We start from the raw sequence: 27,678 nt of genomic DNA, 5'->3' as shown, positions 1-27,678 counted from the left end.
GGGGAACTGGGAGAGACCGCGAGGGGAAGGAAGCCGAGTCTAAACAAGAGCCAGACTCAGTGCGGCTCAGCTCTCGGAGCGTTCGATCCCACGACCTCAGAACAGTCAAGAGGAAGAGAAACGTGTCCATGAAAGTGAGCACCAGTGACCCCTGGGTGCTGATTTCCCGAAGCACATGAGAAGCTGGGGGGTGGGGAGCGGGGGCACCCGTGGGAGGGGGCGCGCCTACCTGAGATCCGGTCTCTCTCCATCACCACGAAGTGTTTGGCAGCAGGCGGAGTCCGAGTCCCCCTCTCCACAGGCGTCCTCCCCTTTCTCACCCCGCTGCCCTCCCTCCTTCCTCCTCCTCCTCCCCCTCCAAAAAACACTCTTTGTCTGGTCTAATTTCTTCAATCTGCTGCGATCGCGAGTGCATCCAAATTACCACATTTCCATGTGCTGATCATATGTGTGCACTCCAGACTGAAGTCGCATTGTCTCTGAGCCGGAGCAAACGGGGGAGCGAGGGGGAGAAGGGGGAAGGCTCCCGCAGCCCCGGGAGTCCCCCGGTCCACTGGGCAGGCGGGCAGCCAGGACCAGCCGGGGACGGAGGACGGAGGGCCGGCGTCTGGGCTCTCTGCGTGGTGGCTCCAGCTTCCGGCGGGCCTTCTCTCCACCCCCTCTGGCCCCGGTGAGTCTCGCTCGCTGCTCCTTTTTAATATCCACTTGGAGAAGCTTAACTTAGCCTCTTGGAAACCAGCTCACAGAGTCAAATTCCTGGCGACGTCCAAAGTCTTTCATTTCCCTGGTCCCGCGATGCTCTGGTTCCCTCTGGTTTGCGCGTCTGAACGGCCCAGTTCCTGGGCCTGCGTCTCCCCACCAACTGCTGCCCGCCTGTCACCTCGATCCCGACTTGGCTGGAAGGAGGGGCTGTCGTGCCCCAGGCAGGCGGCCCAGGGACGGCTCGGGAGCACCTGCCCGGAAGGAGCCCCACAAAGTCGCCCTGCAGATGCCCCAACGGCTGGTCTGCCTTCGGTGACAGAGGCAGCTGGCCGTCCCCGCCCAAGCCGAGAGCGAGAGCTGGATGGAGACTTCCTGGAAGATTCCTACCACACTCATGAGTCAGTGAGTCTCCAGCTGTCCCTTGGGAGGGAGCGCGGCTCCTTACCACCAATTTCCCCAGACTCAGCGCCTCTCTGGGAGGGGTGTGAGGCCCGGCGGGGCTGGTGGCTCAGAGCCATTTCCTGTGGTTCACCTGGGGTCCCCGGGGCTGCTGACCCTGTCGACTCCAGGGCCCTACCCACATCTGGTCAGAGTTAGGGCCAGTGGAGGGCTGGGGACACCTCCTGTGCCCCGTGAGCTTCACCCGCCTCCAGGCCTCAGACTGGCAGCCCTCTGCCCGGGAAGAGATGGCCCTGCTGGAGGAAGTGCGCGTTCGCGCCAGCTGGGGCGCTCAGGTGACCTTGCCGACGGCTCCGGATTCTCGCTTCTCTTGGAAACCGGCCCCCGTGGGCACGTGGGCACAGCGAGAAGCCTTCCTGCCCGGCCACATGGGCTGGGTTGGGAGTGCCACCCCTTTCAGACAAAACCCCGTCTTCTGGTTGGTACTGGTCCCAGGAACGCTTCCCTCATTTCTGTTGCCTGCCGCCCACGCCTGCCCCTCCGCCTCTGAGTGAACAGAGTCTGCCAGCCACGGCCACGTGAGCCCTGGGTCAGCACCACGGAGCCCAAGCACAGTTCTCTGCTGGAGGGTACAAAGTCCCTGTCCCCTCCTGCCTGGGGCAAGACCCCAAATGCAGTCTGCTGGGTAGCAAGGGCATCTTCCTGGTGGGGGGGGACATGTTCCAGCAGAAGCTGGTGTCTGGGGGACACTGAACAGCAACCACAGCCCCCCACCCATCCCCAGCAGATCCTGGAGGCCAGCCCCAAAGGCGGCCTGCAGTGGGACAAAAGGTGGGGACAGGGTCTCAGCCAAGGAGAGTCAGGGGATCAGACACTGCGGTGAGCTGAGTAACGTCCCCTAAAGATACCACGTCCGAATCCCTGGAACCGGGGACCTCATGTGGAGACAGTGTACACGGGTTAAATGCAAGATCTTGAGACGGGGCGATTATCCTGGGTTGTCGGGGTGGACCCTAACGTGGCCATCGCATGTGCCCGCGTAAGAGGTGGCAGAGCGAGATCTGGTGGCCACGCAGCGTGGGGGATGTGAAGACAGAGCAGGGAGAAGACGCTGGAGATGGAGTGACGCGGCCGCCAGCCAAGGAATGCTGGCGGCCCCGTGAGCAGGAAGGGGCCAGGAACGGATTCTCTCAGGGCCTTTGGAGGCAGCAGGTCCTGCCACGCCGCCATTTCGGGCTCCAGCCTCCAGGACTGCGAGAGGCCACATTTCCGCAGCGTTCAGCCCCCGGCGTGTGGGAACTTGTTACAGTCGCCCAGGACACTCACTTGCTCTGCCGAGGCATTTCCTTCTAAAACGGAACACGTCACGAACCACTGACAACTGCTGAATTAGAGCGATGGGGACCGTGGACATTTTTTGGGTTTATTTAATCTCCTTTTTTATTTTGAACATAAAAACTTTCATTGGATTATATTTAGATACTACAAAACACCTGTAGAGAGACCCTTTTAATGCCGGTTGAGACTCTGCGGCACCGATTCCAGGGCAGCAGCTGGACCAGGCCTTGGGGGTGGGGGTACCATGGTGGGCTCAGCCATCCCCGCTGCCTCCTGGAGGCGCCAGCTGAGCTCACTACTGATTCACGGCTGTGGCCGGCGGCGCAGCTGCTAAGCACAGCTTTGGCCCTTGGCTTTCCCCAGGCATAGCTTGGCTCTAGGTCCATTCCCCCACTGTGCCTAAAAATCCAAGCGTGCTGGCCCAAGCCGGAGATAATTCAAAACCAAAAACCTGGCACCACCAGTTGGCTTGGACGAGGCCCGAATGAGTCACGAGCCAGCTCAGAGGCCCGGGCAGAGGTGGGGCGAGGACAGGCATGGAGAGGGGGAACAGCCCTGAGTCCACGCCTCCTCACCCGGGGGGCAACGGCGAGGCGTCGGGCCGGCCCCTTCCCCAGAGTGGGTTCCCCACAAGGCTCCCTGCGCCCCTGCACTGACAGAGCTCTGGACCCCTCACAGCCTTCTCCCTGTCTCAGACACACCAGCACACCCCGCACAACAAACTCGGCTGGCCCGCCTGCATCCGCCAGGTTGAACCCACACTTTGGTCCCAGGACGCAGGCCCCGCCCCCACCCCACCCGCCCCGAGGCCACAGCTTCCGGAAGCTGCATGTACTGGCCAGAAAAGCCCCGGCCTGCTCACATCCCGGGGCGGGCACTCGGACTGGCAGCCCTTCCCAGACAGCGCCCCAGGTGCCGGCTCTGTCCTTCACCCCACAGACCTGCGCCCCTGATCTGTGCACTCCCAGCCCCGCAGAGTGCGGACTGCTTTATCTGCGGAGACACTGCTCTGTCCCCTGCCACAAAGCCCATCTGTGCCTCCCCACACCAGGCCGGGAGAGGACAGAGGTGCCCTGAAGCCCCACCGCCAGGCTGGGAGGAAAGGAGCGGGCACTGGGGTGACTCTTCCTCGGGCGGGGGGCGTCAAGGAGGCAGGACCGACGTGGCCTTGCTCCTGGTGATCATTCTGGGGAGGCGCCCTGGGAGGGGGAGGCACCAGCTGCTGAAAGGACACTTTCTGAGGCTCTGGGCTCGTATTTTCTGCCACCTTGCCCCGCCCACTCCCGGGCAACCTCTGCTTTTAAAAGACTCAACCGCTGAAGTTTGCTTCCCTGAGCTATAAATAGACCTCCACCCAACCCCTCCCCCTGACCTCCCGTGGCCACTGCTACCCGGACCTGCCAGCAGGGCAGACAGCCGGCAGAGACCCTCCTCGCTGGCCCCAGTCTGGCCGACAGCAGCCTCCCCAGAGCAGGAAGGATTCTGGGCCTGGGGCCGGCTGCATTCCTCTCCGGAATCTTCTCTCCACTTTTTATTGTGCCTCAAAGTTCGGCTGTTCCTAAACAAATACAGCCCAGCCGCTCTTGGCTCGGGGACCAGGGGAGGGTGGACTGGTGGGCACAGCCTGGGCCGGCCGGTTGCTCTGGGAGTGCTTCCAGCCGGGGCGGAAGGAAACCAAGACAACAGAGAGAAGCAGCCGGTGTGGGCGGGCGGGCGGCCATCCATCCGGGGCTGCAGGGGCTGCAGCGGGGCCGGGGCAGCAAGCGGGCGCATCGTCCCGAAAGGAGGCCCCGGCTGCCTGCAAGGCGCACGGGAGCTGGCAGTGCAAGCCCGGGACCTTGGCAGAGTCTGCCCCAGGGTCCCTGAGTGTAAACTGTCCCCCAGAACACGGAAAACTCCACCCCGAGCACCTCCTGCTGGGAACCCAACATTCTGCTGGCTCGGCAGGCGCCGACCCACACTGCCTGGGTGAGTGGAGAACTCCAGGACCCGGCGTGTGCAGGGTACCCGGGCCAGGACTGCCCACCAGAAGTTCCCGCGAGGACGTCAACATTCTCTCTCTGCCAGCTCCAAAGTGGCAGCCGCACGTGGCTGCCGGTGCTACCGAGGGACCTAGCTTTAATTTTGTGTTGAGTGGTTACTTGCAAACCCACTGCCCTGCCATGGGCTCTGCCTGTCCGTCCTCTCCACCTTGGAGACGTCCTGTTCTCCACACATTCCTTCCCAGAAGGCAAACAGAAAGGAAGGCCACACTTCAATCAAGGCAGAGGAAGGCTGATATTTCCATTTAAACTCGCCTTTGGCCGACTCCCCCAAACTTCTACTGGGTTCAATCCCATGACACTTCCTTCCCGCCTGCTGTGAGCCACGGGAGGGCCAGGCCTAGCGGGGAGGCAAGGGAACGGCCAAGGCCGAGCTGCTCCAGGGGACCCTGGGAGGAGTGTCTCCAGCGGTGAGGAAGTAGGGGCTGTGACCCACAGTCGGGCGGGCACTGGGAGTGGGGAGGGAGGGCGCAGGGCCAACAGGCCGTGGGGTGGAGTCTCCGCCAGGCCGGGAGCACCGTGAACAGTCCTTGGGTTTGAGTTTAGCCTGTGGGGTTAGAGAGCCCCAGGGTTCTTTCTTGTTATTTTGATCTCTGAATGCTTTTTGGCCTCCTGTCCCCCACTTCTGCCCCCACTTCTGCTGCCTTAATGCCTCTGAACGTTGGTGTCGGGGACCTCAGACCCCACTTTGCCGTCCACAGCCCTGCTGTGTGGCGTGGTTGTCGTCCAGGAGGCGCCGCCAAGATCTCCCAGCAGGCGGTGGTAGGCGGTGGTTGCGGCCTCCAGCTTGACCTTGATGCCCCTCTGCCCGGGCCTGGGCCAGCTCTGACGCCGGAGCAGCAGGACCCGGCTGAGCCGCGCCTCCCTTGGCTGCTCTCCAAACGGGCCTGCAGATTCCCACCAAGTCCTGGCCGCTCTCCAAGGACTGGACCGTGCGTCTGTGTCATCGCAGCGGCCCCTGTCTCAGTGGCCTGCGAGGTGGCCTCCGTGGAGCGCTCTCAGTCCCCTGGGACCAGCATGTATCCAGCTCTTCTTGACGCTTCCAAGGCAGCTCATCATGCTGGGCCCAGATGCCCCGAGGGCCTGAGATCTGGGGGCAGCCAACTCCATGGTCAACCCGGCGTCCGCAGTCTGGCTCCGAAGACCCTTTACTCCCTCCTTGCGGTTCTTTACAAACAGCAGCCCCTCCTGAGAGCCTCGGTCCTCGTCTCCAGCTGCAGCTGAGTGATACTGGTGTCACCAGTGACCTTTCAGAGCCCACTGATGTCACCCTGCACAGACTGGTGCATGGCCAGCTCTGTCTCATACATGACTCTGAAGTCATCAGCAGCAAGACGGGCATTGTCAGTCTGCAGAGGGATGCGTCATTGTCCTCAGAACTTGCAAAGAGCTGAGCCCTCAGGTCCTCAGTGGTCTTGAAGTGACGTCCCATCTCTGACCTGGGGCCCCTTCTTCTCCAGGTCTTCCCAGATCTTTGCTCTCTAGCTTCTGATGGCCCCTCACCGTCCTGGGCAGGAGGCTGGGTGGTCACTCAGGCATTGCCTGGTCTCTTTCTCTCTCTGGACAACCCCCGTGCCCGCCAGACCCCCCCCCCCCACCATCCCTGCAGCCAAGGGCCTGGGTCCCCAGCCACCCCGCATGCTGGTGGAGTGAGACAGAGAGATCTGGAGCCCGAACCCCCGGCACCTGCAGGGACACCACCGCACTGCTGGCCACTGGCCCAGTGACCAAGTGGCTGCAGGGAGCCCAGGGTCCGGCACCTGGTGGAGAAGCTGGAACAGATGCTTGAGACTCGCGGTGTTCGGGGAAGGAGGGGGCGGCCCAGGCTCAGGCACAGGCTGCTCCCATGACCAGGTCTGCTGTGAGTGGTCACCTGGTCAGAGCTGACCGCCCTGTCTCTGGCCCCGGGCGGGACGGTCACATGCCCACTGCATGGGGAGAAGGGATGGGGAGGAGGAGGGACACCAGAGGCCTGACCGAGACGCGGTCAAGACCACGGGCAGCGCCTGGCAGGGCTGTGGGGGGAGAGCGAGTCACTAAGATCTTGGCAACCTGTCGACCTGGGGGAGCCTGGAGGAGGCCAGAGGTCCAGGACCACAGAGAGACTTCTTGCCGGAGGACCCGCGTGGACGGGAGGCTGAGATGTGAGGGGTCAGTGGGTGGGAGAGGAAGCAAGGAGCCCGGGGACGAGGTTCACGGGCAGCCCAGACCCCGGCCACCTCTCCCTCGGCCAGTTCTGCCACAGGGGGCGCACCTGACACAGGTGTCCTGACATGGGGCACCTGGCCACCCAACACACGGGCGACGCTGTGCCCAGCAGCTCGCTTCCTGCGGCCGCTGTGCCGAGACCCATTCGCTGAGCAGCTCGAAACAACAGAAATCGCTTCTCTCCCAGCTCCGGAGGCAGAATCCAAAATCCAGGGGACAGGTTCTGGGGACAATCCCTCCTCTCCTCTCCCCGCTTCGGGGGCCGTGCTCAGGCGCCCCTCGGCTGTGCCTCCTCACCCCAGTTCACCTCTGCAGCACAGGGCCCTGAGTCCCCCTCCTCTCACGAGGACCCCGACCACCGGGCCGAGGGCCCACCCTCTCTGCAGCATTGCCCTTAACTAACCACGTCTGTAAAAGACCTGTTGCCAACGCAGGTCTTTTGTGATTCTGGATGAACACGAATTTGAGGGGGGACACTGTTCACCCCACTACAGAAGGAATGAGTGGGACTGGGGAGGAAGCCCCGAGCCCAGAGGTATTCGGAGGAGAAAGGCAAGCCCCAGCAGCACCGCGGTGTCGGGGCAGAAGGAGAAGGGCTCCAGGGACCGGTCGGCTCCAGGGCTGGGCGGCGGGGAGGTGAGGAAGCAGACAGTGCCTGGGAACCAGGGCGAAGGTTGTCCGGAGGCTGCGGTCTGGGTGGCAGCCGCCCAGCGTCGCTGCCCAAGGACCAGGAAGCGGTGAGTGTGCAGAGCGGGCCAGGAGGGCCCTTGGGAGGCCAGGGATCCGCCCAGAGAAGAAGACTCGAGAGAGTTTCCGGGGGTGTCGGAACAGAGGCCACGTCCCGTGGAACCCCCGGCGCAGCCAACTCTGCCGTCCCACACGGTGAGGCCCTTGCCGGTGATCTCAGCAAATGCACTGAGCTTCAGGGATCCACGCGGGTAAATCTCAGTCACCCGCTGTGTGACAGAGTGGCAGCAGACGCCCCTGCCCGTCCGGGCTCAGGATGAGACTTTCTGTCGCTTCCAACACACAGCACAGGCATGTCCACGGGGACCTGTTCTGAACGCAGACTCACTCGAGGTCACCTCAGCCGGAACAGGGGGCTCGGGCTGCACCTGCAGCACCGATTTCTAAAGCAGGGTGGGTGGCCCACGAGGGTTTCATTTTATTCTTTATATTTGTATGTGTCTAACAATTCTCTTTTTTTAAAGAGACAGAAAATGAGTGAGCTTGTCAAAAGGGCGGTGGGTGTGGTTCGAGTGGAGAGACGGCATCTCATGCAAGAAACAGCCACCCTGGCCTGCTCCCACACCCGGGCTCGGGAGCCCGACAGTCACTGGGGAGTGCAGTGTGTGACGAGGCCCCTTCACAAGGGTCACAGGGAAGGGGGCTGAGAACCCCTCCACGGACCAGGTCTTAGCTGAGAGGAGCCCACAGGGCCCCGGGAGAAGACATCGTGTGTCAGCAGGCGATCCCACAAGAAACCCAGATCACCAGTCCCGGGCTTTGGCAAATTAGGCTTCCAAGCGGGCCCGTGGTCACAGCGGCCAAGTGCTGACGGCACAGCACTGGCCTCGCTGAGCACAGGGCAGCGGCCCGAGGAGGCCAAGTCCATTCAGCCGGCCCCAGGCGGCAGCCTCCTGAGACATCACTTCCAAAGCCCCGGGCCTTGCCCCAGCCCATCACTCGGAGGCAGCCCAGGACCCAGCCCCCAGGGGAGACTGAGGGAGACAGAGGCAGCCTGTTTCAGAGGTAACCTGCTCCAGCGGTTAGCGGCCCGTCGTGGCTGAGGGGGGGCGGGGATCCCGCTTAACCAACATGTGAATCATCCACTGGCCCCGGGGCGGTCAGATGGTAGTCACCGCTCTCTCCCCACACCCGGCCCCGTCTGGTCCCCAAAGGGGCCGCACACACACAGGCATGGACATCAAAGCCCAGATGTCCCAAGCCACCACACATCACCCCACCCCCGCTTCCTGCAAAGTGCTGCCCCTCGGCCACCCCATGGGTCTGGGGGGGCCCAGCCCACCAGCGGGTGTCGCCTGTAGAGGACAGACATGGGGAGAGGTCTGCGCTGGCCCTGGGGGTAGGCTCGGGACCACTGAGTACGGAACGGCGGGGTCCCGGGCAGCCAGTGCAGTTGGGACCTGTCAGATTTCACAGCCACTAGCCACGTGTTAACTAAAAGTGAACCAGTTAGATAATTCTACGGAAATCAACCAGTAAATGAAATGACCTTAACAACATGCACGGCAGGTGCTCACATGTGGACAGTGGCCACCAAGTGGACGCGGCAGGTGGGGACTGTTTCCCTGTCACAGACAGTCGCCTGGACGGGGCTAGGCCAGCGGCGGGAGGTGTGCCCAGTGGCAGGTCCCCTACACCAGGACGGCCGCTGCCCGTTCTGTCACCGGGGCCTGCCTGGCACCCAGTAGGTCCTCAGCATACTTCTGCTGTGCTCAGGGAGTTTGCTGGGCCCTCAGGGAGGCAAGTCCCCGCGTGTCTGGGCCCCAGAGTACTGTGAGAACAGGCCACTGGAAGGAGCACAGGCCCCGGGCCTGGCTGCCGGGCGTGAGGGCCCAGACCAGGGCGGGCTCCTGGGGGGTCACGGGGGGCCGGTCAGGGGCCTGGTGCGGAGAAGCGGAGCACACTCGGCCTGGGGCCAAGGGCCAGCGGCAGGTCCTGGGCCCCTCCACGCCCTGCCTGCCCATGCTGGGCCCCGAGGCGGGGACAGCCCCTTCCGAGCGCAGAGTGGTAACACCTGCCCCAGACGAAGGGGGTCAGGGCGGAACGAGCCACGTACCTGGGCCGGTCGAGTCACCAAGCTTCCGGAGGCGACCGCTGGATGTCCGAGTGACTCCTAAGGACAAAGGCAGAGGGCAAAGGTTAGAGGCCTCTGGGAGGCAGCCGGCACTGGGCAAACCCTCGCCCCGATCCTGCCAGGGCTCCAGAACCAGAAAGTGGTCGCTTGTGCGGCCAGAGGCCCTGGTCCCCCGGTAACGCCTGGACCCAGCAGCCACCACCATCTGGCTGCGGGCAGGGCACTGGGCCGAAACCTTCCTTCACACTCCTTTTCCCACCGAGCGCTCCCTTCCCCATCGGGCGGAGGGGCGAGCAGAGTCTCCGTGGGGCTGAGTGACTTGTCCCAAGCGGCACAGCTACAAGGAGCTGAGGCCAGAACAAACCCAAGTCCACCCCGCCGCGACATCGGGGTTGGTTGGGTGTGCCAGGCCACGGGGACTGCAGGCGGGAGAGGAGGTGGCACTCGGGCAGCCCCCCGGCGTGACGTGACCTTGCCCACGTTTCTTCTGAAGGGTTCCCTGGGACCGGGTCTGCAACTCAGGGTGCCAGCTGGGGGGTGGAATGGGCTGGGGAAGGGTGAGCTGGCCTCTCCCCACTCCCTGGAGGGGACGAGAATCGGGCCCAGGTTAGCGTGGCCTCTGCCTGCTCCCTCCCCGCACACACCCCTCGGTTCTGCACCCCATCCTTGGAGAGGCTTACGGCCGGCAAGCCCCAGCGTGAAGGGATTTGCCGAGGTGCTCAGCCAAGTACACCCGAGAGGTGCCAGGACAGGGGCGGCAGGTGGCGGCTGCATCCCTGCCAGGCTGTGTGCTCTGCACCAGGGCTGGGTCGCCAGGACAACCGGGCCATCCTGCAGAGAGCGGCAGGGACGCTCAGGAGGCCGGGCGGAGGCCTGCCACACAGACACACGGGAGAAGAAGAGCCTGCGGCTCAGGGGCACCGGGGAGGGGCGGTGCCAACACCAGCTGCAGCACCACCTCCTGACACCACCCAGCACATTGGGGTCAGAGGTCCCAGCTTCTCCCCAGAGGCCCTCCAGAGGGGCTCTCGTGACAGTCATTCACTTATTCACTCACTCATTCCACACCACGACCCTAAACTGGGACCCTCTGAAGGCAGCCGGCAATGTGTGCACAGGTTCTAGAGCCCCAGGCAGGGCGTGAGCAGCCCACCACGGAGCAACCAGCAGGACCCACTGGCCTGATGAGGGCGGCCCCGCCCCCCCCGCCCCCCCCGCCCCCGTGCAGGCACAGCCACGCCCCCTGGCCGAGGCCCAGGGCCCCCATGGGCTTCATGTCTGTGTCCCACTCACTCCACCCGACAGCCCTTGGCCCTGTGAGGGGCAGCCCACATCCCCACCGGTGAGATTTGTTGTTTGGGTGCAACTGGGGTGAGTTTTTTTTAGTTTCAAATTCCCAAAGCACGCAGCTGATCCCGGGGGGGCCCCCGGGCACAGAGTGGACGGAGGGCAATGCTTCCCACTAATGACGGAGGAGGGGCGTGGCCCAGGCGCCCGCACCCTGACATGCTCCCACCCCCAAGGGTCCTGGGCTGGGGGGCGTGGAGATGCCATCCCCAGACCGAGTGACGCAGGCCTCCGTCCGGGTCCCAGCGGGGGCAGAGGCAGCTGGAAAAACCTGCAAGACATCTAACGGCTCCGCTGGTCCAGCTGAGAACTGCGTTATTTCCACACGCTTTTAAAGTAAAACGTATTTGGAACGAGAGGAGAGGATTTGAAATCGGGCTGCCTGGCGTTGGCCCAGACAGAACTGCTGGAGTTCTCCGAGGCCAGGGAGGCAGGAGGGTCTGGAGTCAGATGAGCGGCGTTCAGTCCCAGGCCTTGGCGCCCGGCCTCTCCTCCCTGTGCCTCAGCTTTCCTGCCTGCAGAATGGGCCAGAGACTGGCCACTCAACTGGTGATTGAGATTAAATGAGGACGTACACGGTAGGCACCGAGCACAGAGCCTGGTGTGTGTGTGCGCGCGCACACACACACACACACAAACACTCAAAAGATGACTTCATTATCATTATTAACGTATTAGTTTTTAGTAGCATTATTACTACTCGCACTCACCAGCCACCATGCCAGGCGGTGGATTGGTAAGGAGGAATTAACAGCGTGGCCGCCGGTGCTGATGCGTTCTAACAAAACGCAAGCTCTGACCAGGGCACCTGGCACAGGACAGCAGGGGCACTGCCACCCCAAGGAAGACCGCCAGCCCTTCTGACCCCACCAGCTGAGGGGACTCAGAGAGCTTGAGGCCTGTAGGGCAGACGGCACATCAGAGGAAGGCGGGGGAGGGGGGAGCAGTGTCCCAAACCCAGAGGGAACAGTCAGGGCGTGGGAAGCTCAGGACCCCAGGCCCTGCAGACCTGGCCGCCCCAGGAACTCCATGCCCGGTGTCTGCTCGCCCAGGCCGGGGCAAAGTCATTCTGTAACGTTTAATACTTGAGGCCATGAGATCAAAATACGCTTCGGATGATGTGGAGCAAAGGACAAGAGAGGCATTAACATCGGGACTCACGGCTGGCCCATGTCCCAGGCAAAAGGGAAGGCCACATTCAAAAGCAGGAAAGCGATCCAGACAAGGTGGGGCCCGTGGTCCTCAAGAGGAGGAGGCAACCCCGGGACGCCCGGGAAGGAGCGTCAGCCTCGTAGATCCAGCACTTGGGGGACGCAGCTGCCCACAGCCCCACAGAGGGGCCCTCTTCCAGGCACACTGCCTGGTGCCCCACTGCCCCTGTCACAGCCCCACCAGGCACAGCCCCACCAGGCACAGCCCCACCAGGTACAGCCCCACCAGGCACAGCCCCACCAGGCACAGCCCCACCAGGCACAGTTATACCAGGCACAGCCCCACCAGGCACAGCCCCACCAGGCACAGCCCCACCAGGTACAGCCCCACCAGGCACAGTTATACCAGGCACAGCCCCACCAGGCACAGCCCCACCAGGTACAGCCCCACCAGGCACAGCCCCACCAGGCACAGTTATACCAGGCACAGCCCCACCAGGTACAGCCCCACCAGGCACAGCCCCACCAGGCACAGCCCCATCAGGCACAGCCCCACCAGGCACAGTTATACCAGGCACAGCCCCACCAGGTACAGCCCTACCAGGCACAGCCCCACCAGGCACAGCCCCACCAGGCACAGCCCCACCAGGCACAGTTATACCAGGCACAGTTATACCAGGCACAGCCCCACCAGGTACAGCCCCACCAGGCACAGCCCCACCAGGCACAGCCCCACCAGGTACAGCCCCACCAGGCACAGCCCCACCAGGCACAGTTATACCAGGCACAGTTATACCAGGCACAGCCCCACCAGGCACAGCCCCACCAGGCACAGCCCCACCAGGCACAGCCCCACCAGGTACAGCCCCACCAGGCACAGTTATACCAGGCACAGCCCCACCAGGCACAGCCCCACCAGGTACAGCCCCACCAGGCACAGTTATACCAGGCACAGTTATACCAGGCACAGCCCCACCAGGTACAGCCCCACCAGGCACAGCCCCACCAGGTACAGCCCCACCAGGCACAGTTATACCAGGCACAGCCCCACCAGGTACAGCCCCACCAGGTACAGCCCCACCAGGTACAGCCCCGCCAGGCACAGTTATACCAGGCACAGCCCCACCAGGTACAGCCCCACCAGGCACAGCCCCACCAGGTACAGCCCCGCCAGGCACAGTTATACCAGGCACAGCCCCACCAGGTACAGCCCCACCAGGCACAGCCCCACCAGGTACAGCCCCACCAGGCACAGTTATACCAGGCACAGCCCCACCAGGTACAGCCCCACCAGGCACAGTTATACCAGGCACAGCCCCACCAGGCACAGCCCCACCAGGTACAGCCCCACCAGGCACAGTTATACCAGGCACAGCCCCACCAGGTATAGCCCTGCCAGGCACAGTTATACCAGGCACAGCCCCACCAGGCACAGCCCCACCAGGTACAGCCCTGCCAGGCACAGTTATACCAGGCACAGTTATACCAGGCACAGCCCCACCAGGTACAGCCCCACCAGGCACAGCCCCACCAGGTACAGTCCCGCCAGGCACAGTTATACCAGGCACAGCCCCACCAGGTACAGCCCCACCAGGCACAGCCCCACCAGGTACAGCCCCACCAGGCACAGTTATACCAGGCACAGCCCCACCAGGTACAGCCCCGCCAGGCACAGTTATACCAGGCACAGTTATACCAGGTACAGCCCCACCAGGTACAGCCCCACCAGGCACAGCCCCACCAGGCACAGCCCCACCAGGTACAGCCCCACCAGGCACAGCCCCACCAGGCACAGCCCCACCAGGCACAGCAGACAGGAGCTGGCCCACATGTCTTGGCACCTGCTGGCCCGTGACACAGGTTGTCCTTGTGCATATACTTGGGGACCCAGGTCAGGAGAGAGGGTTCAGTAGGTGTGAAGACCTTTTACTTTTGCTCCTTTCAACCAAGGGTTTGTGACGGAGCCTGGTGAGGGCAGGTTGAAAGGGTCCCACGGCCCCGACACTCAGAACAGACCCGCGGGCCTGCTGTGTTGTCCCCCATGCACCTGGTCTCACAGGGCCACAGAGCCCGTCAACACCCAGGACCACTGTCCCCGGCCCCTCTGGTGTCTCACGCAGCCCAGACACCTGAACCCGAGGAGGGGGCAGGGCAGGAAGCAGCCTGCCCCGAGAGGAGGGTGACACAGATACACACACACACCGCTTCGCTCTGCACCAACAATGAGTGGGCCGGGCTGTCCTTCCTGTCGTCAACAAGTCCCCACTGTCCCTGAGGGGCCCCTGCGGGGGGGGAGGCCCTGAAAAACTTCTGTGCACACATTCATTTTCACTGGCAAGAGCTTATCTCCAGCAAGAATCCGTCCTCGGTTTTTTTCCTAAAACTCTTGAGACAGCCCCTCAGGACCCGCCTCTCTCCGCTGGCCCCCTTCCCCTCTGAGCCCAGGATGGCGGGGCCCCAGGACACACCTCTTCACCCCCCTCCTTCCACAGCAGCCGGTTTGCTCACAGAAGCTGTGAAGGGCTGGATCAAAGTCAAGGGCTTCAGGTGGGGAGTGAAATTCCACGCTTATCTTCAGAGCAACCTGAGATAAGGAGATAAGCCTCCTGCTGCCTCCACTCTCTGCCCTTGGCCTTTGCTCCCTGCGGAGGTGCGCACAGTGGGGCCTCGGAGACAGATCCTCCTGGCGATGCCCCAGATTCCCAGCCCCCAGTGCAGGGCCACCTGCCCCCACCCCCAAGGCTGGCAGATGGGGCTGCGGATTCAAGAACTGCAACTTGTTCATCCACAGCCGGAGGAATTCTTTCACCTCCTGAGGGAGCCCCTCCTGCAAAAGACTAAATACCGCAGTGATTTTCGGTTTCAGCAAAGCCTGGGGCCCGGGAGTCAGGGCTGCTCCCCACTTCTCTGCCACCCACCCTGACCTGCCTGCCACTCTCTCTGCAAGGTGGAAGGGTTGCTTCCAGCCCACAGCCCTTGTGACAAGCCACTGCCCCATGCACAAGGCCCACCAGAAGCGGGGGCTGCTGGCTGTGCTGCAGCACCCGAGGCCTCTGTCTGGGGTCGGGCTGCGGTTGGGGTTGGGGTTCAGCTGCAGGGCCCGAAGCCGGGGGAGGCTGGGAGATGCACCGCGGCCCGGGCGAGGGCCCTGTGTGCAGAGGGAAGGAGAGTGGGCTGCAAATCCTCCTCCAGCTCTTCCTGCGTCTCCGGCGAGTTCCGAGTCTCTCCTGCAGGATGCAGCTAGAATCCTTACTGAGTGTCTGACTCTGTCCGAGGGGCAGGGACTGGCCGCTCTGTCTGGGGCGTGCTCAGCCCCGTGAGGGTCAAGCTCTGGTTCCCGCCCACGGGTCAAGAAGCAGGCAGCAGAGGCAGCACCACCGGATGGCCAAGTCCATCACGGGCCCCCAGTGCTGTGCTAGGACCCACACAGCCCCTTCCTCGAACGGTCACCAGTCAGGCACCTGGCCTCTGGGTCACACTGACACACAAGACTCTCAGTTAAATCTGCATTTCAGATAAATGACAGGTACAGTTCAAGTGCAACGACACCCCTCTGTTCCTTGGCCCTCCAGGCTGGCCTGTGGCTGGTAGAAGGGCCAAGGTGTGTAGGCCAAGGTTTCCAGCGGGGGAGGATGGGCGGCGGGGGCCCAGTCTGCAGGTATAGAGCTGGGTTGAGCCAATGGGAGGCTCTGCAGGAGACAAAGGTGGGAGCAGCAGCAGGAGAACCCGCCGGCCCTTCTTGCTCTCCGCCTTGGAAGGTTCCACCAGCAGCAGGTTCTGTCTCTTCTGTGGCTCTGGCCCCGGCAGGCTCACCTCTGCCCAGGCTCCCACCAGGGGACTCTGGTCCTCAGACTCCAGGAACAGGACTCCCCCCTCTGACCCCGTGGGACTAGCTTCCTGCCACTCCCCCCGAGGTTGTCCCCTGGAAGTCAGGGGGCCCAGTGCTCCAGGGCCCTTGGCTAGAGGGCAGCCTTTCAAGGTGCTGAGAAGAAGGGCCCTGGCGAGCCACACAGTCAAATGGTCAAACGTTTTTGCAACATTTGCAAAAGGGAAACATTCTCACTGCAGTCAGGTAAGATCACTACTTCTGCTCTGTGCTCCCCCACCCCCGGACCAGGTGCCACCAGGAGTGTGGCTGGCACCTGGGTGTCCCACTAAGGAGCAGTTGAATGGGAAAGGGACTCTACTGGGTGACATTTATGTCGTTCACGGTCACCTCCATGCAGTTATGTGACTGCTGGCCACCCCAGTGTAGAAGTCCAGGAGTAACAATCCGTCCGTCCACCCACTGTTCCAAATCTGTCTACTGCGCAGACTCAGAAGGGGTCAGACATGAACTTGTCTGAAAAAAACAAGGGGACGTGGTGGTGGGGGGAGCAAAGTTGGAAATAGGTGGAGCCAGAAGCTACGCCGCAGGAAACTGTTCCAGTCGCCAGACACAAAGTTGTAAACAGAGAATCCAACTCTCTTCAATGTCGACCCAAAACACAAAGTATCTCTGGTCAGAAAGAAAGGCAACAAGGGGTCACGTGCAGTTACATTCACCCCGGGCTTTTCTACACCCAGGTCGATGGGAATCACACAGTTTATTGGGATTCTCGTGCCCGTGGGGCAGACAGCGCCACATCCCACAGACCCCGTCGGAAGTCACACTTTTTCATGCACCCCAACTACCAAAAATAGAAAATAAATTCTGATCGACCAGAAAGATGAATTAACTTTCTGTTGTCTCGAAAGAAAATGATCTTAGAAAGTCACAGGATGAAGAAGTGATCAAAGAGTCTGCAGCCAAAAGTGCAGGGGAAGAGTAACTTTGCAGATAGAAGAGGCAGTTAATTATTTAAAAGACAGTGTTATTTTTCTGGATTGTGTGATGCTTGTGATATTGGGCTCCTGTTTAAAATGGGTCATTTGGCCCTGGCCGGTGTGGCTCAGTGGGCTGAGCGTCGTCCCACAAACCGAAAGGTCTCAGGTTCAATTTCCTGTCTGGGAACGTGCCTGGGTTGTGGGTTCAGTTCCTGGACAGGACGTGTATGAAAGGCAACCAATCGACGTTTCTCTCCCTCCCATCTCCTCTCCCCAAAATCAATAAGCATGTCCTTGGGTGAGGGTTTTCTAAAAAGTATCATTTGCTGTTACGCCTTTTCTCATTCAGAACAAGCAATCACGCTCACACCTTTACAGAGTCGCGTGAGCGCCCTCTCCGGCTCTGCCCCCTGGCCTCCGTGTTCCAGGGTCTGGCTTCTCTCCTCCCGTCAGCTGCACAACACATTCCCCCCACTCAGGTCCTGAGTTCTGAACCCTCCAGTGGGGTTTCCTGAGTGGACCCAATGCACACTCCACGAATAAACCCGCCCGTGAGAAGGATGAGCAGCCCCACAGGAAGGGCCGTGGGCGCGCGGGCCTGCGGGTGGCAGGGAGGACGGTGAGCCGGGGACAGGAGGACAGGCTGCACCCGTCTTGGACGGCCCCTGGTCACCGAGGTTGACGAGATGCGTCACCTGACCTTTAGGTGGCTGTCCTATTACAGCACAGACACGTACCACAGAGAGGGGCGGGGGCCAGGGACTGGGAGTGGAGAGGCCCTGGGAGGCTGACGGGGAAGATGGCGAAAGAAAGCAGCCGGCGACCACGGTGGGTGCGGGTGCAGACAGGCGGCGCTGCTGATGGGCCTGTGGGGCCCACAGGTTCCAGAGGAACCAACCGGGCAGCAGAACCCGTGATCGCCAGCAGAGGTGGCCGGACCCTGGGGCAACCAGGGGATTCATGCTGGCCCAAGGAAGCAGAGACACCTCCTAAGGGACACCTCTTAGGGGCCAGCGAAGAGACGGAGGGAAGGAGAGGCGGGCAGAGAGGAACTGAAAGCTGTGGGCAGCGGGGCTGATGTCTTCAACGGCCGGGACGCCCTGGGACAGCTCCACGGTGATGAGCGGCGGGACAACCGCAAACGACATGTTCTGTTCATCAAACCGATTCCGAAAATGCCGTAGCAGGCGCTTGTCTGGGTTTGGGGGCAGCTCCGGGACGCTGGGAAAGGGAGTCACTGTGAGCACCATTCCATTAAATTGGTTACCTGGGAACAGGACCAGTGACCAACCAGCCGGTGCCCCACCGTGGACAGCACGGCTGTCGTCACAGCAGCCTCCACTCGGAGTCACGGGGCCACGGCACCAAGGAAGAGGGCCAAGGTCAAGCAGGCCAGTCAAGAGCACTGGTAAGAGGTCAGTTAAGTAAATTAAGGAACAGCCACTCTGAGGGGCCATTCAAGTTGTAATTCTGGAATCCACGCAGGAGATCCGGTTTCCAGCAAAAAGAGCAGAATGAAAAATGATTTCCAGAGGGAACCGCAACTCTGAATGGATGTCACAGACCTTCGTGCGCAGACAGGGGCTGGGGGTGCCCAGAAGCCGCCTAAGAACCGTGGGGCCGGAGGGTTTCTCCCTTAATCTCCTGCTCACGCTGCTGGGCTGTGAGCAACCAACGAGATGGACAACAAAAATAAAGCAAACGGGGTGGGGGAGGCACAAAGTGTGTTTTAGGAAGCTTTCCTTAAAACAACAAACAAAGTAAAGCAAAGGTCTGGCTGCTCAAGTGTCCACCCCCCGCTACTGGGTTGGCACAGCATCCGGGGTGACTCACTCCCCCAGGTGGAGGGTTCGCCACCCCTTGGGCCCCCAACTCGGGGGGCAGCCCGGCGCCAACAGTGAGAAGGAACCCGCCACCTCCAAGTCTCCAGCCCATGGCCCCACCACTGCCAACGGGTGCCCTTGGCAATGATTGGTGCCCTGAGCACCAGTGGGTGCCCTCTGCCACCTGGTGTCCCCACAGTGTCTGCACTGGGTCATCTCTACACAACGACCCCAGTCCTACCCCTCGACACACACGTGTGGTGCTGTGGCCACAGAACCGTCCCCCAAGTCCCTCCGAGTTGACCAGCCCGACTGGGAGACAACGGTGTTTGGATTTAACCCACTTCCCTGCGGCTCGAGTTACAGGAGAGCTACTTCCCTACTGGGAGTTGGGAGCTGGGATCTGATCCTGGAGGAAACGGGGGCCCAGTCCATGGGGAGGCCACAAGGGCCCCGGATGCGGGTCGGATGCGCCCGACAGACAAGCCCAGAGCGGGCCGGCCAGCTCGCCCCCGCCCAGCCCTTCCCGGTAACCCCACTCGTCACGAGCCATCTGGAACCTGGGCAGACACTCACAGCTGCTAGCACTTCAGCTGCTGCCCCAACATGCCCGGCCTGGCCAGGACAAGTGGCCCAGGCGCAGCTGCATGGCCGGCCCCCCGGCTCCCAGGTGCAGCCTTGGGGTGGGGTCCAGAGGGTCCCAGGCACAGCCTGGGCCTCCCTGCACACCTCTTAGGCTGTCCGGGAGGAGCAAGGCCTCTCTGGGAGGCAGGAAGAGAGCAATGCCGCCCGCCCCGCCCCCACCATCCATCATGGGGAAAGAACGGCTCCACAGGGAGAGTGAGACAGAGGCCTTTCTGGCCCTTGTCCCCCCACCCAGAGCTCCCAGGGGCCCTTGGGAAGCTGGGCCCACACAGGCAGGTTGGAGCGGCCATTCAGCCCTCCTCTTCCCCAGTGCAAAGGGCTGCTGGAGGCCTCAGGCCAGCGTCCCTCGGCGGATGACCGGGGACTTGCATTCCTGCCACAAAGGCAGGCAGCCTGGGCTGCCTGCAATCCATCGGCTTACTCTGCCTGCTGCTGCCCCTTTTCCTGTCCCGGACGCTCCCAGCAGTCACTCTTCGGAGAACCAGGTCAGATGAGGCCCAGAACAAAGCTCGGTTGTTGCGTAGCTTCCAAGAGGCCACCGACGGCCGGACGCCCGGGAGCTGCCCCTGTGCCGGCAGCAGCTCGATGCCCCCTTCACCCCGACTGCAAATAGACCCGGGCCCTGGGCGGGACCAGAGATAAGGCAGAGAGAAGCGGGGCTGGGAACAGAGCCATGCTCAGCCCTGCAGGCCCAAGGCCGCACCGTCCTCCTGTGCTGTGCTGAGAGCAGCCAGGTACGGGAAGGGGACCGCGGCCCAGGCAGCCCCCAGTTCCGCAGGGCTGCTGCAGCAAAGTCTGTGGGCCCCACGGTCCCAGGCCTGACTCTGGTACCCCCCACTCCCCAGGGCCCCGTGCCCAGCAGGACAGACTTCAATCTGTGCTTGGCAGCCAAGGTCGCTCCAGCAGACCCAGTCCCAGCGGGGTGAGGGCTGTGACCTGGTGTACTCTGTGGTGGTCCCCAGAGGGCTTCGCCTCACCACTTGTACCCACAGATGCCTCATAAACCCCCTGGCAACGCCTAGACCGCGGGCGTTCCAAGGCCATCGCTCCGACAAGCAGAGGCAGGGGAACCCAGCCTGTCGCCGTCTTCCCCGCCCAAATGCTCACACTCCTCAAGGCCCAGGGCCTCTCTCCGCAGCCCTCCCCTCCCCCAAGGCCACTGGCCGGACCCACCCAGGAACTGGCGCTCCTCAGGCCCCAGGCTGGGGCCTGCGTGCTGCGTGCTGAACCTTCTCTATCAGGTACATCTTAAGCAAACTGCAGGGCCCATGCAACGCTGCCCATGGGCAAACAGCAGGAAACAAAGTCCAGCCCCGGGGTCCCACCCGAGGGCACCTGGCAGCCCAAGGAGACAGTCGATGGGAGAAGGGAAGTGCCTCTTCCTGCTACTGGGGTCCTTGGTCCTCAGGTGAGATGTCCCCCGACTTGCACCTGGACGTGGACTCCAGATCACTGCTCCTGAATGGCCACCCCGTGTCCCCGCTGTGCCAGTCCTGGCTTGCACACACTGGGGGTTCTGGGAAGAATGTGGGCCGCCTCAAACTCAGGTACACGGTAAGGGGCTGGTACCCGGCTCTTGGACCCCCCCTGGGCAGGCTGGGGAGAGGCTGGCGGGCAGGTGGCTGTGGTCTGGGGTGAGCAGGGAGGCCTGAGAGGGCCTGGGGAGAGGACAGGCTCCAGGCCCCGGGCTCGGCCAGCTCTCCCAGAATTGGAGGGGGGCAGCTCAGGTGCATGACCCAGGGCACGAGTCCAACAGAGCCCAGACTGGCTGCACAAGGTGGCTCTCCCTCCACTCAGGTCCCCTGCATAAGCCAGAGCAAGCTTGGACATGAGAGGACAAGAGGCAGTGAGAAGGAACGTGGGTGGGAGTGGGGGGGGCAAAGAAGAGGAAGAAGCCCTGCCTTTGCACCCCAGCGGAGCCGGCTCACTGGGGAAGTTCCTCTTCCTTCCCAGAAGTCAGGTCCTGAAGTGCTGGTGGGGGAGGTGGGTGAGCAGGGGCATCACTGTCCCCTGGGTGCAGCCTCTGGCCCTGCCCGGGCCCCTGGGGAGGACACCCCAGCACAGAGCCCTGTGACCTTCGGTAGGCCAGGCACCCTCTGGGAATCTCCTGAAAGCCACGAAAGATCTCAGGATAGTTCTCATGTGCACACAGACACCCACCCCCGCTCCCATTTCTGCAGCTCTCCAGCCCCAGTTAAGGGTCCCCTGAGCCACTAGGGATTCCCAGGGGAGTCAGGGACACGGAAGGGCAGGCTTTGGGTGACCCAGTGAGGAGAGGCCCCAAACTGAGAAAGAGGGAGAACCAGAGGGGCGGGGCCTGCGGCCTGCTCCCGCCCCTAAGAGCCAACCACACTCCTGGCCCCCACACAGGCTGGGGTGCGGGAAGGGCGCCAGCAGCTCCCGGGCATCCTGGCAAAAGGGGCAGCACGGGACCTCCACCCCCTTCCGGCCGCTGCTGAGGGCGAGGGCACAGTGGCTGCCGGGTTACAGAGCAGGCCCTTCTCGGCAGCCTTCTGTGTACAGCCCCTCTCGTCTCCACAACCAGCCGGCACCGTCCCTGAGCCAAACGCCTCGCCCCACAGCCAGGAGGTGCGCACCCAAAACCAAACCCTGGCAGCCCCTATGACCTGCTGACTGCCACTACCGGCTCTTCCCGGTGAGAGCGACAGGGGGGGTGATCCAGGAAAGGCCTGCCCTGGCCTCCCGTGCCCACCCGGGCCTTTGCTCTGCCCCCACCTGGAAAGGTCCTTTTTATTCTCCCCCCTACTCAAAACACCTCATTCCTCAAGGCCCAGGCCAACCTCACCTCCCCCCAAACTGCCCACCTGGCCCATGCCCCTGCTGCCCCCTACAGTGCCCCTGCTGCTGGGCGGAAGGGGTGTGAAGGAGCCGCCGCCTCGTGGGTGTTCCCTGCGAGCAAGGACCACGCTGTGGCACTGGCTGCATGTGGCCGATACAGTGTGTGTTCGGTGAGTGTGTACAGACTCAAGGCACTGGGTATCCCCCCACCCCACAAGGACATTTTTTAAGTGTCCCTCTCTGCAGAGACGCATGAGTGCTCAAACCAGCTCAGTGAGGACCTCATAATTACGCAACTCATTTCCGAGCCCGTAACTAGGTCCGGAAGCAGTGATCCCACCCGCCCAGGGGAAAAGCAAAAGCCCTCCGGGTCGTCCTCAGGTTCCGAGCGCAGGGTTGTAATGCTGTTCGCTGCCTTCCTTCATTTCAGGGCACTGACGCTCCGCAGGGGCCAGTCTGCCTTCTGCAAAGCATCCCTCCTAGGACGGGGGCACCGGCAGAACCGGAGCGCACTCGGAAGGAGGCCAAGAGGCCCTCCAGCCCAACCCCACACTGTAGCGGTGGGACCCAGCATTCCTCGGCCCTCTGCCAGGAGGGGGACAAACTGGAAGTGGTCCAAGCCCTCGTTGCTCTCATCCCCCAGGGCCTCGCCCTTTCGGAAAACACAGGAGCTGGTGCGTACTCAGCCCTTAAACTCCACTTCCACCCACTGCAGAAAGCCTTGAGGTTTTTTTCACCTGGGGGAGGGAGTAGGCACAGAGGAGAGGAGACATGGAGCCTATTCCAGAGGCCCTCTGGCATCTCCAAGTTCCCCCCAGGGAAGGGTCAAGGACCTACAACCTTCGGGTGCAAACCGCCATTGCAGGGTCGTGGCCACACTGGCAGCGATGCCTACAACCATCTCAAGTATTTGGAGCTGGGGAGGGAGGGAGGCCAAGCACCAAACCCCAGCCTGGGCCACCTGGAAGCCCCGTCCCTCCTCCTGTCCCCCCAGCGCCACCCCAGCTAGAGCCGAGCTCAGGGGTCTGAAGGGCCGTGCTGTTCCCAGCAAGGGGTGAAGTCGAAATTCGAAGCTGCTGACCCAGAAAGGTATTTTCAAAGTTCTGAGCAGCCCTCTCTGAGACCAGTTACTCCTTATCACTCCTTTGGGCTCAAGAATGTGGAAAGCAGGAGATGGGACATGGCCCAAAGGCAGGAGGAAGGACCTGACGTCCTCTGAAACTCCAGCTAAGTCCCACAACTCTGTCCTCTCACCAATAAGAACTAACTCGTGGGTCCCTGGCAGGAAACTTACTGTCCACACAGATGAAGGAGAGCAACTCCAAGTTTGCAGCATGGGCAGAAAAGGAGATGCCGTTTACTGTTCAGTGACTGAGAGGACAAAGGACCCTGGGTCCGCAGAGGAGAACTACAGACCTTCAAGGCAGTGGCCTCGGTTTGCCCGTCTGTGAAATGGGGCATCAGCGTACCCAAGAGGAGAGACTTAGGAAGGACCCCGAGCGCATCCTGAGAGCGGGTCAGGCCTCTTCCACCTGTGTGAGGTCGAACCTTCGCCAGCCTACAAGGATGGCGTCTTGGGACCCACAAGATGAAGGAGTTGCGGAGCCTGGGGTTGCAGGATAGTCGCCTTTGGCGAACTCCCAGTGTTCCATCCGGTACAGGAGTAAGTTCGCCCTAATTAAGGGCGCTGCGGCCCACGCCTCCAGGCTGCAGGCTGAACCCAAGACAATCTTCCACTCAGCCGCCCTCTACATAGATAGACAGACACACAGACAGACAGACACACACACACACACACACACACGGGGACCCGAAGTACCGCGACCCGCGGCGCCTGGACAGTCAGCGATTCCAGCGAGAGTGCAGGGGCCGGGGGGGGGGGCGGGCACAGGGGCAGCCCCCACAGCGACCCCCACCTCGGCCCCACTGAGCGAGCAGGGCTGACCGAAAGCAGCGGGGGACCCTCGGCCAAGACCAGAAGCGGGGTCGGCCGTGGAGGGGTCAAAGAGGGCTCGGGTGCCCGCACTTCCCCCGCACTGGAGCCAAGGGGAGCGCTAGGTCCGTCGGGGGGTGCAGTGCTTGGGGGGCGCTCGAACTCCCTGGGATGGACGCTGCGTCAGCGGGCCGGGCGCGAAAGCCTCACGCGCTGGGAGCTCCGGGTCCCGCTGGGCTCCCCGGGCGCCCCGACTGCCGCGACCGCCGCGGCGCAGGTACGACGGGCTGGTCCGGGCACACCGCCCCCTGCCCGTCCCGGACGCGGCGCCCACCTGAGTACTTCCTCATGGTGCCTCCGTGGCCGCTGCTCCCCGGAAAGTGTGCGGCGAGGCCGCAGGGCGCGCGCTCCCAGGTCGCTAATCCCCGGCGGCAGTGGGAGGGCCGGGCACGCGGGGGCGGAGCGTCCTGGCCCCGCCCCCGACCTGACCTGGTCCCGCCCCCGACCCGGCCCGGCCCCGCCCCGCGGAGGTGCGCGGGGAGCCCCGTGCGCTGGGCTGCGCTGCGCTGCACCTGGCGGACCCGCGGGCGGGCGCGGCCCGAGAGGGGGCGCGTTTCCGGGCGACCAGCACTGCGCTCGCCCCGGCTCAGCCCGGCTCGTCCCCGCGGTCCCTGCGCTGCAGCCGGACGCAGGTGATACGAACGTGGGGGTGTGGCCGGGTGCCCAGCGCGCCAGCCGCCACGCCCCTCCCCCAGGTGCCAATGGTCGGTTCCAGAGCGTCGCTGCCGCTTTCCTTTTGGGAGCCGGGGCAGGGCGGGGCCCGCCAGGTGCCAACGGGAGGAGGAGCGAGCGCAAGAAACAGCCGCCGGGCTAGGCAGTGGCTCAGCGGGCACAGCCCGGGGGGTCGCAGCCGGGCGCCGGCTTAGCGGCCGGGCGGGACGGGGCAGGACGGGGCAGGCGAGGCACCCTGCCTGCCCCGCCGCCTTTCCGGTAATCAAAAGCGCAGACTGCATCGACTCCTCTGGTGAACTCACCTGGAAAATGGGTGCGTGGGACCAGGAGGTAATTTCCGTTCCACCTGAGAAGCACGGCGCGCGGACCAGGCCTCCGCACAGAGGAGCAGAACACGGCGACCCGCGTCTTCCGGACGCGGTGACACGGCCGCGGTGGGAGTGCGAATTCCCAGGCAAAACTTGTGCAGAATGATTCTACTCTTCTGTCCTTACAGAAAGTTTTCATAGTAAATGGGGTTTTTATGCACAGATACGAAGTGATGAATCTTGTCTAGAGGGTAGAGTCAGAGTTTTATTGGGGTGATGCCAAAGCGCGGTCTTAAAGAATGAGGGGGGATTTGCCCGGTAGCTACGGTGACCGGAGGCCGAGAGGCGTGGCGCCGCCTCGCAGCTGCGAAGTGTCTCGGAGCGTGCCATGGGGTACACACGGCCTGGTGGCGCTTCCAGGTTCGCCAGCCACGGTCCCCAGATGAGGACGGGTGGGAAGGTGACTCAGGAAGCCACGTAAACTCTCAGAAGGAGCACAACACCGCCTGCCCTGCCCGCCATTCCAAATAGCACCCAGGACACAGAAAGGATTGCCAGCTCCAAAACCGCTGCCCTTTCCCCTCTCCTTCACGTCCCCTGCCGCAGCCCCGCAGAGGGGGCAGCCCACCCACGACCTTCTCCAACCCCTGGCCAGAGCTGACTGGACCAGAGTGGACGCAGACCGCACCTGGGGCACCTCCAACCCTTCATCTGGGGATCAGAGGCTGAGGGAAGGAAGGGGCTGACGGAGGAAAGCACCCGCCGGCCTGGGGAACTGGGAGAGTTGTGAACAGCTGGACTTGGAGTCTGGGCTGTCCGCCCCGCCCCCAGGCTCACGCCCCGCCCCCCTGCACCCCTCCCCCCCAATTGCCTCTTGTTGCAGCCCATGCAAATGCTGCTCTGGCCAAGCCAGAAGCTTAGCTGTGTTCCAAATCTGCCCAGGAGCATGAGGACACGTCCCCGACACCGAGGCCTGGGCAGCTGCCTCTCGAGAATCCGTGTAATGGGCACATCGTCGGCGTCGGTCCCGGTCCTCAGCTCCTGTTGGAGGTGCCCGGGTGCCGGTGCGTCCTTCCAGGAAGCTGGCCCTGCAAGCAAGGGGAACCTCTGCGCTCCGCGTGTTGGGTCTGCCCCCTCAGTGCCTCGGGGCTCACACTTCCGCCTGGGGGCTCGTCGTTCGCACGGACCTGGGCACCCAGGAACGCCTGCGTCTCACAGTCTTCGAAATGGGAGAGAAGCACAGGCAGGGGTGGGGTGGGGACAAGGCATCCAGGCCGGTGCATGTTCAGGAGGCACGGAGGTAATTGTTTAAGCACAGTGTTTAACTTTCCCTGGACTCCCTGAAATACTCGTGTATGATGTAAGCTCATGTATGATGTGATCACCCCTTCGCGAACAGTGCACCCACTCTCTCACCGCTGACCGTCGTGGGAAATGGCTCCTTCCGTGGGTATCGGCGCGTCCACTGCTGTGTTGCTCCTTCACTCACTGCCCTGTTTTGAAAACCGCGCAACACCCAGCTCCCTCCCTCACCGTGCGATTTGCAGCACGTCACGCGAGTTCTCCGAGTCTCAGCTCCCACTCCTGCACGCGGGCATCACTGTAACACCTCAGGCGGCTCCCGAGGCGGGCGCGGTGGCCGGGGACTCCGGGTCAGAGAAGTGCCTGAGCACGGTGCCGCCACCGAGCCCCAGAGAGGTGGCGCCGGCTCAGGAGGCGGCGCTGGGCAGGCGCCTGGCGGCCTTGCAGGGCTGGTGAGGGTTCGAACAAAAGTGCCGAGGACACTGTGGGAGGAGAGGGGGACCTTCATTCTGCGGGGCATCGCCTGCTGCAGCAGGGAAAATGGACGGGGTCCACCTGGGGAACTGGAGGATCCGGCAAAGGGCTTTCCTGGGCGGAATGCTGAAGGCGGGGCCTGGCTCTGCCTGTTGGGGACGCGCCCAAGGAGCCCGGGGAGCTCAGGGCAGGATTCCCGCCTTCAAGCAGAACCAGGAGGAATCGGGGATGGCAGCCAAGGACTCTCGGAATAGAGTTTGTCGGAAGGAAGACCACCTGGGACCGTGAGTCTGTACCACAACCTCGGAGAAACAACAGCAAAGGTGCCTCCTCAGGCACAGCCGTCCTGGGGTTCCGGGCTCCAGGCTCCGGCAGAGAAGGGCTGGTCCCGGGCAGCCAGAAGAGGCTCCCTACTGTGTGACAGTGGCTCTGTGACATCCTGGAAGGGCTGTCCTCGAAAGAGCACCCAGCCTCAGAAGAAGTCTGGTAAGAGTTTATTTGAGCCAAATGGAAACCGCAGGGAAGCAAAACCGAAACAAGCTGAGCCAGTGCTCGGGAGACGGGCAGTTGTGCGGCTTATTTTACAGGTGGAACCAGAGGAGGGGACGGACGCACGGGGGTTACGTGAAATCCAACGGGGGAGGGAGATCAAGGGGGTGAGAGAAAGCAAAGTGGGGAAACCTCTGGGACTGGACACGGAGTAAAACATGGAGACACTCGCTTCCTCTACATTGGCGAGGGCGGAGAGGTAGCAGTGACCGCTCACGGAGCACAGAGGTGGCATGTGGGCCACAAGGTAATGTCGTGACCCCGGCTCCGGGTCTGGCTCCGGCTCCCGCTCCAGCTCT

At 62.8% G+C, this 27,678-nt stretch overlaps 2 protein-coding genes across 4 annotated transcripts in view; one reads left to right on the top strand and one right to left on the bottom strand.

Annotated features, from left to right (window-relative positions):
* The window catches only part of SEPTIN9 (septin 9), a 125,442-nt gene extending 101,002 nt beyond the window's left edge, over nt 1–24,440 (bottom strand). Inside the window, exons 1-2 of one of the 2 annotated variants that reach the window (XM_037157948.2) lie at nt 24,349–24,440; nt 9,493–9,549 (exon numbers count right to left, since the gene is read on the bottom strand). In XM_037157948.2, the coding sequence (XP_037013843.2) occupies nt 9,493–9,549; nt 24,349–24,364 (73 nt within the window). In that variant the 5' untranslated portion in view covers nt 24,365–24,440. Of the gene's footprint in view, nt 1–229; nt 308–9,492; nt 9,550–24,348 lie in introns of those variants that run through there. The other variant, XM_037157950.2, reaches the window with a different exon arrangement.
* LOC128626789 (uncharacterized) lies at nt 20,541–23,871 on the top strand. 2 transcript variants are annotated; one of them, XM_053661377.1, is made up of 4 exons: nt 20,541–20,829; nt 21,792–21,871; nt 22,512–22,755; nt 23,367–23,871. In XM_053661377.1, the coding sequence occupies exons 1-4, from the start codon at nt 20,745–20,747 to the stop codon at nt 23,450–23,452; spliced, it is 495 nt and encodes a 164-aa protein (XP_053517352.1). In that variant the 5' UTR covers nt 20,541–20,744; the 3' UTR covers nt 23,453–23,871. The 2 variants fall into 2 exon arrangements, 1 of the variants encoding a protein (XP_053517352.1); XR_008390849.1 differs by lacking the exon at nt 21,792–21,871 and having other exon boundaries at nt 22,512–23,871.
* Nucleotides 24,441–27,678: the final 3,238 nt, after the last annotated feature.

Source organism: Artibeus jamaicensis, unplaced genomic scaffold (assembly GCF_021234435.1).
Source record: "Artibeus jamaicensis isolate MK-2021 breed Jamaican fruit bat unplaced genomic scaffold, CSHL_Jam_final contig_2259, whole genome shotgun sequence".
In the NCBI taxonomy this organism is placed as follows: domain Eukaryota; kingdom Metazoa; phylum Chordata; class Mammalia; order Chiroptera; family Phyllostomidae; genus Artibeus; species Artibeus jamaicensis.
This window is presented reverse-complemented; position numbering and strand designations above follow the sequence as displayed.

Coding starts and splice junctions, on each gene's coding strand:
- LOC128626789 (XM_053661377.1), top strand. CDS start 20,745: ATGGCCACCCCGTGTCCCCGCTGTGCCAGTCCTGGCTTGCACACACTG. Junction 21,872..22,511: donor CCTCGCCCCACAGCCAGGAG/GTGCGCACCCAA, acceptor CCTTCATTTCAG/GGCACTGACGCTCCGCAGGG. Junction 22,756..23,366: donor TTCGGAAAACACAGGAGCTG/GTGCGTACTCAG, acceptor GGTCCCTGGCAG/GAAACTTACTGTCCACACAG.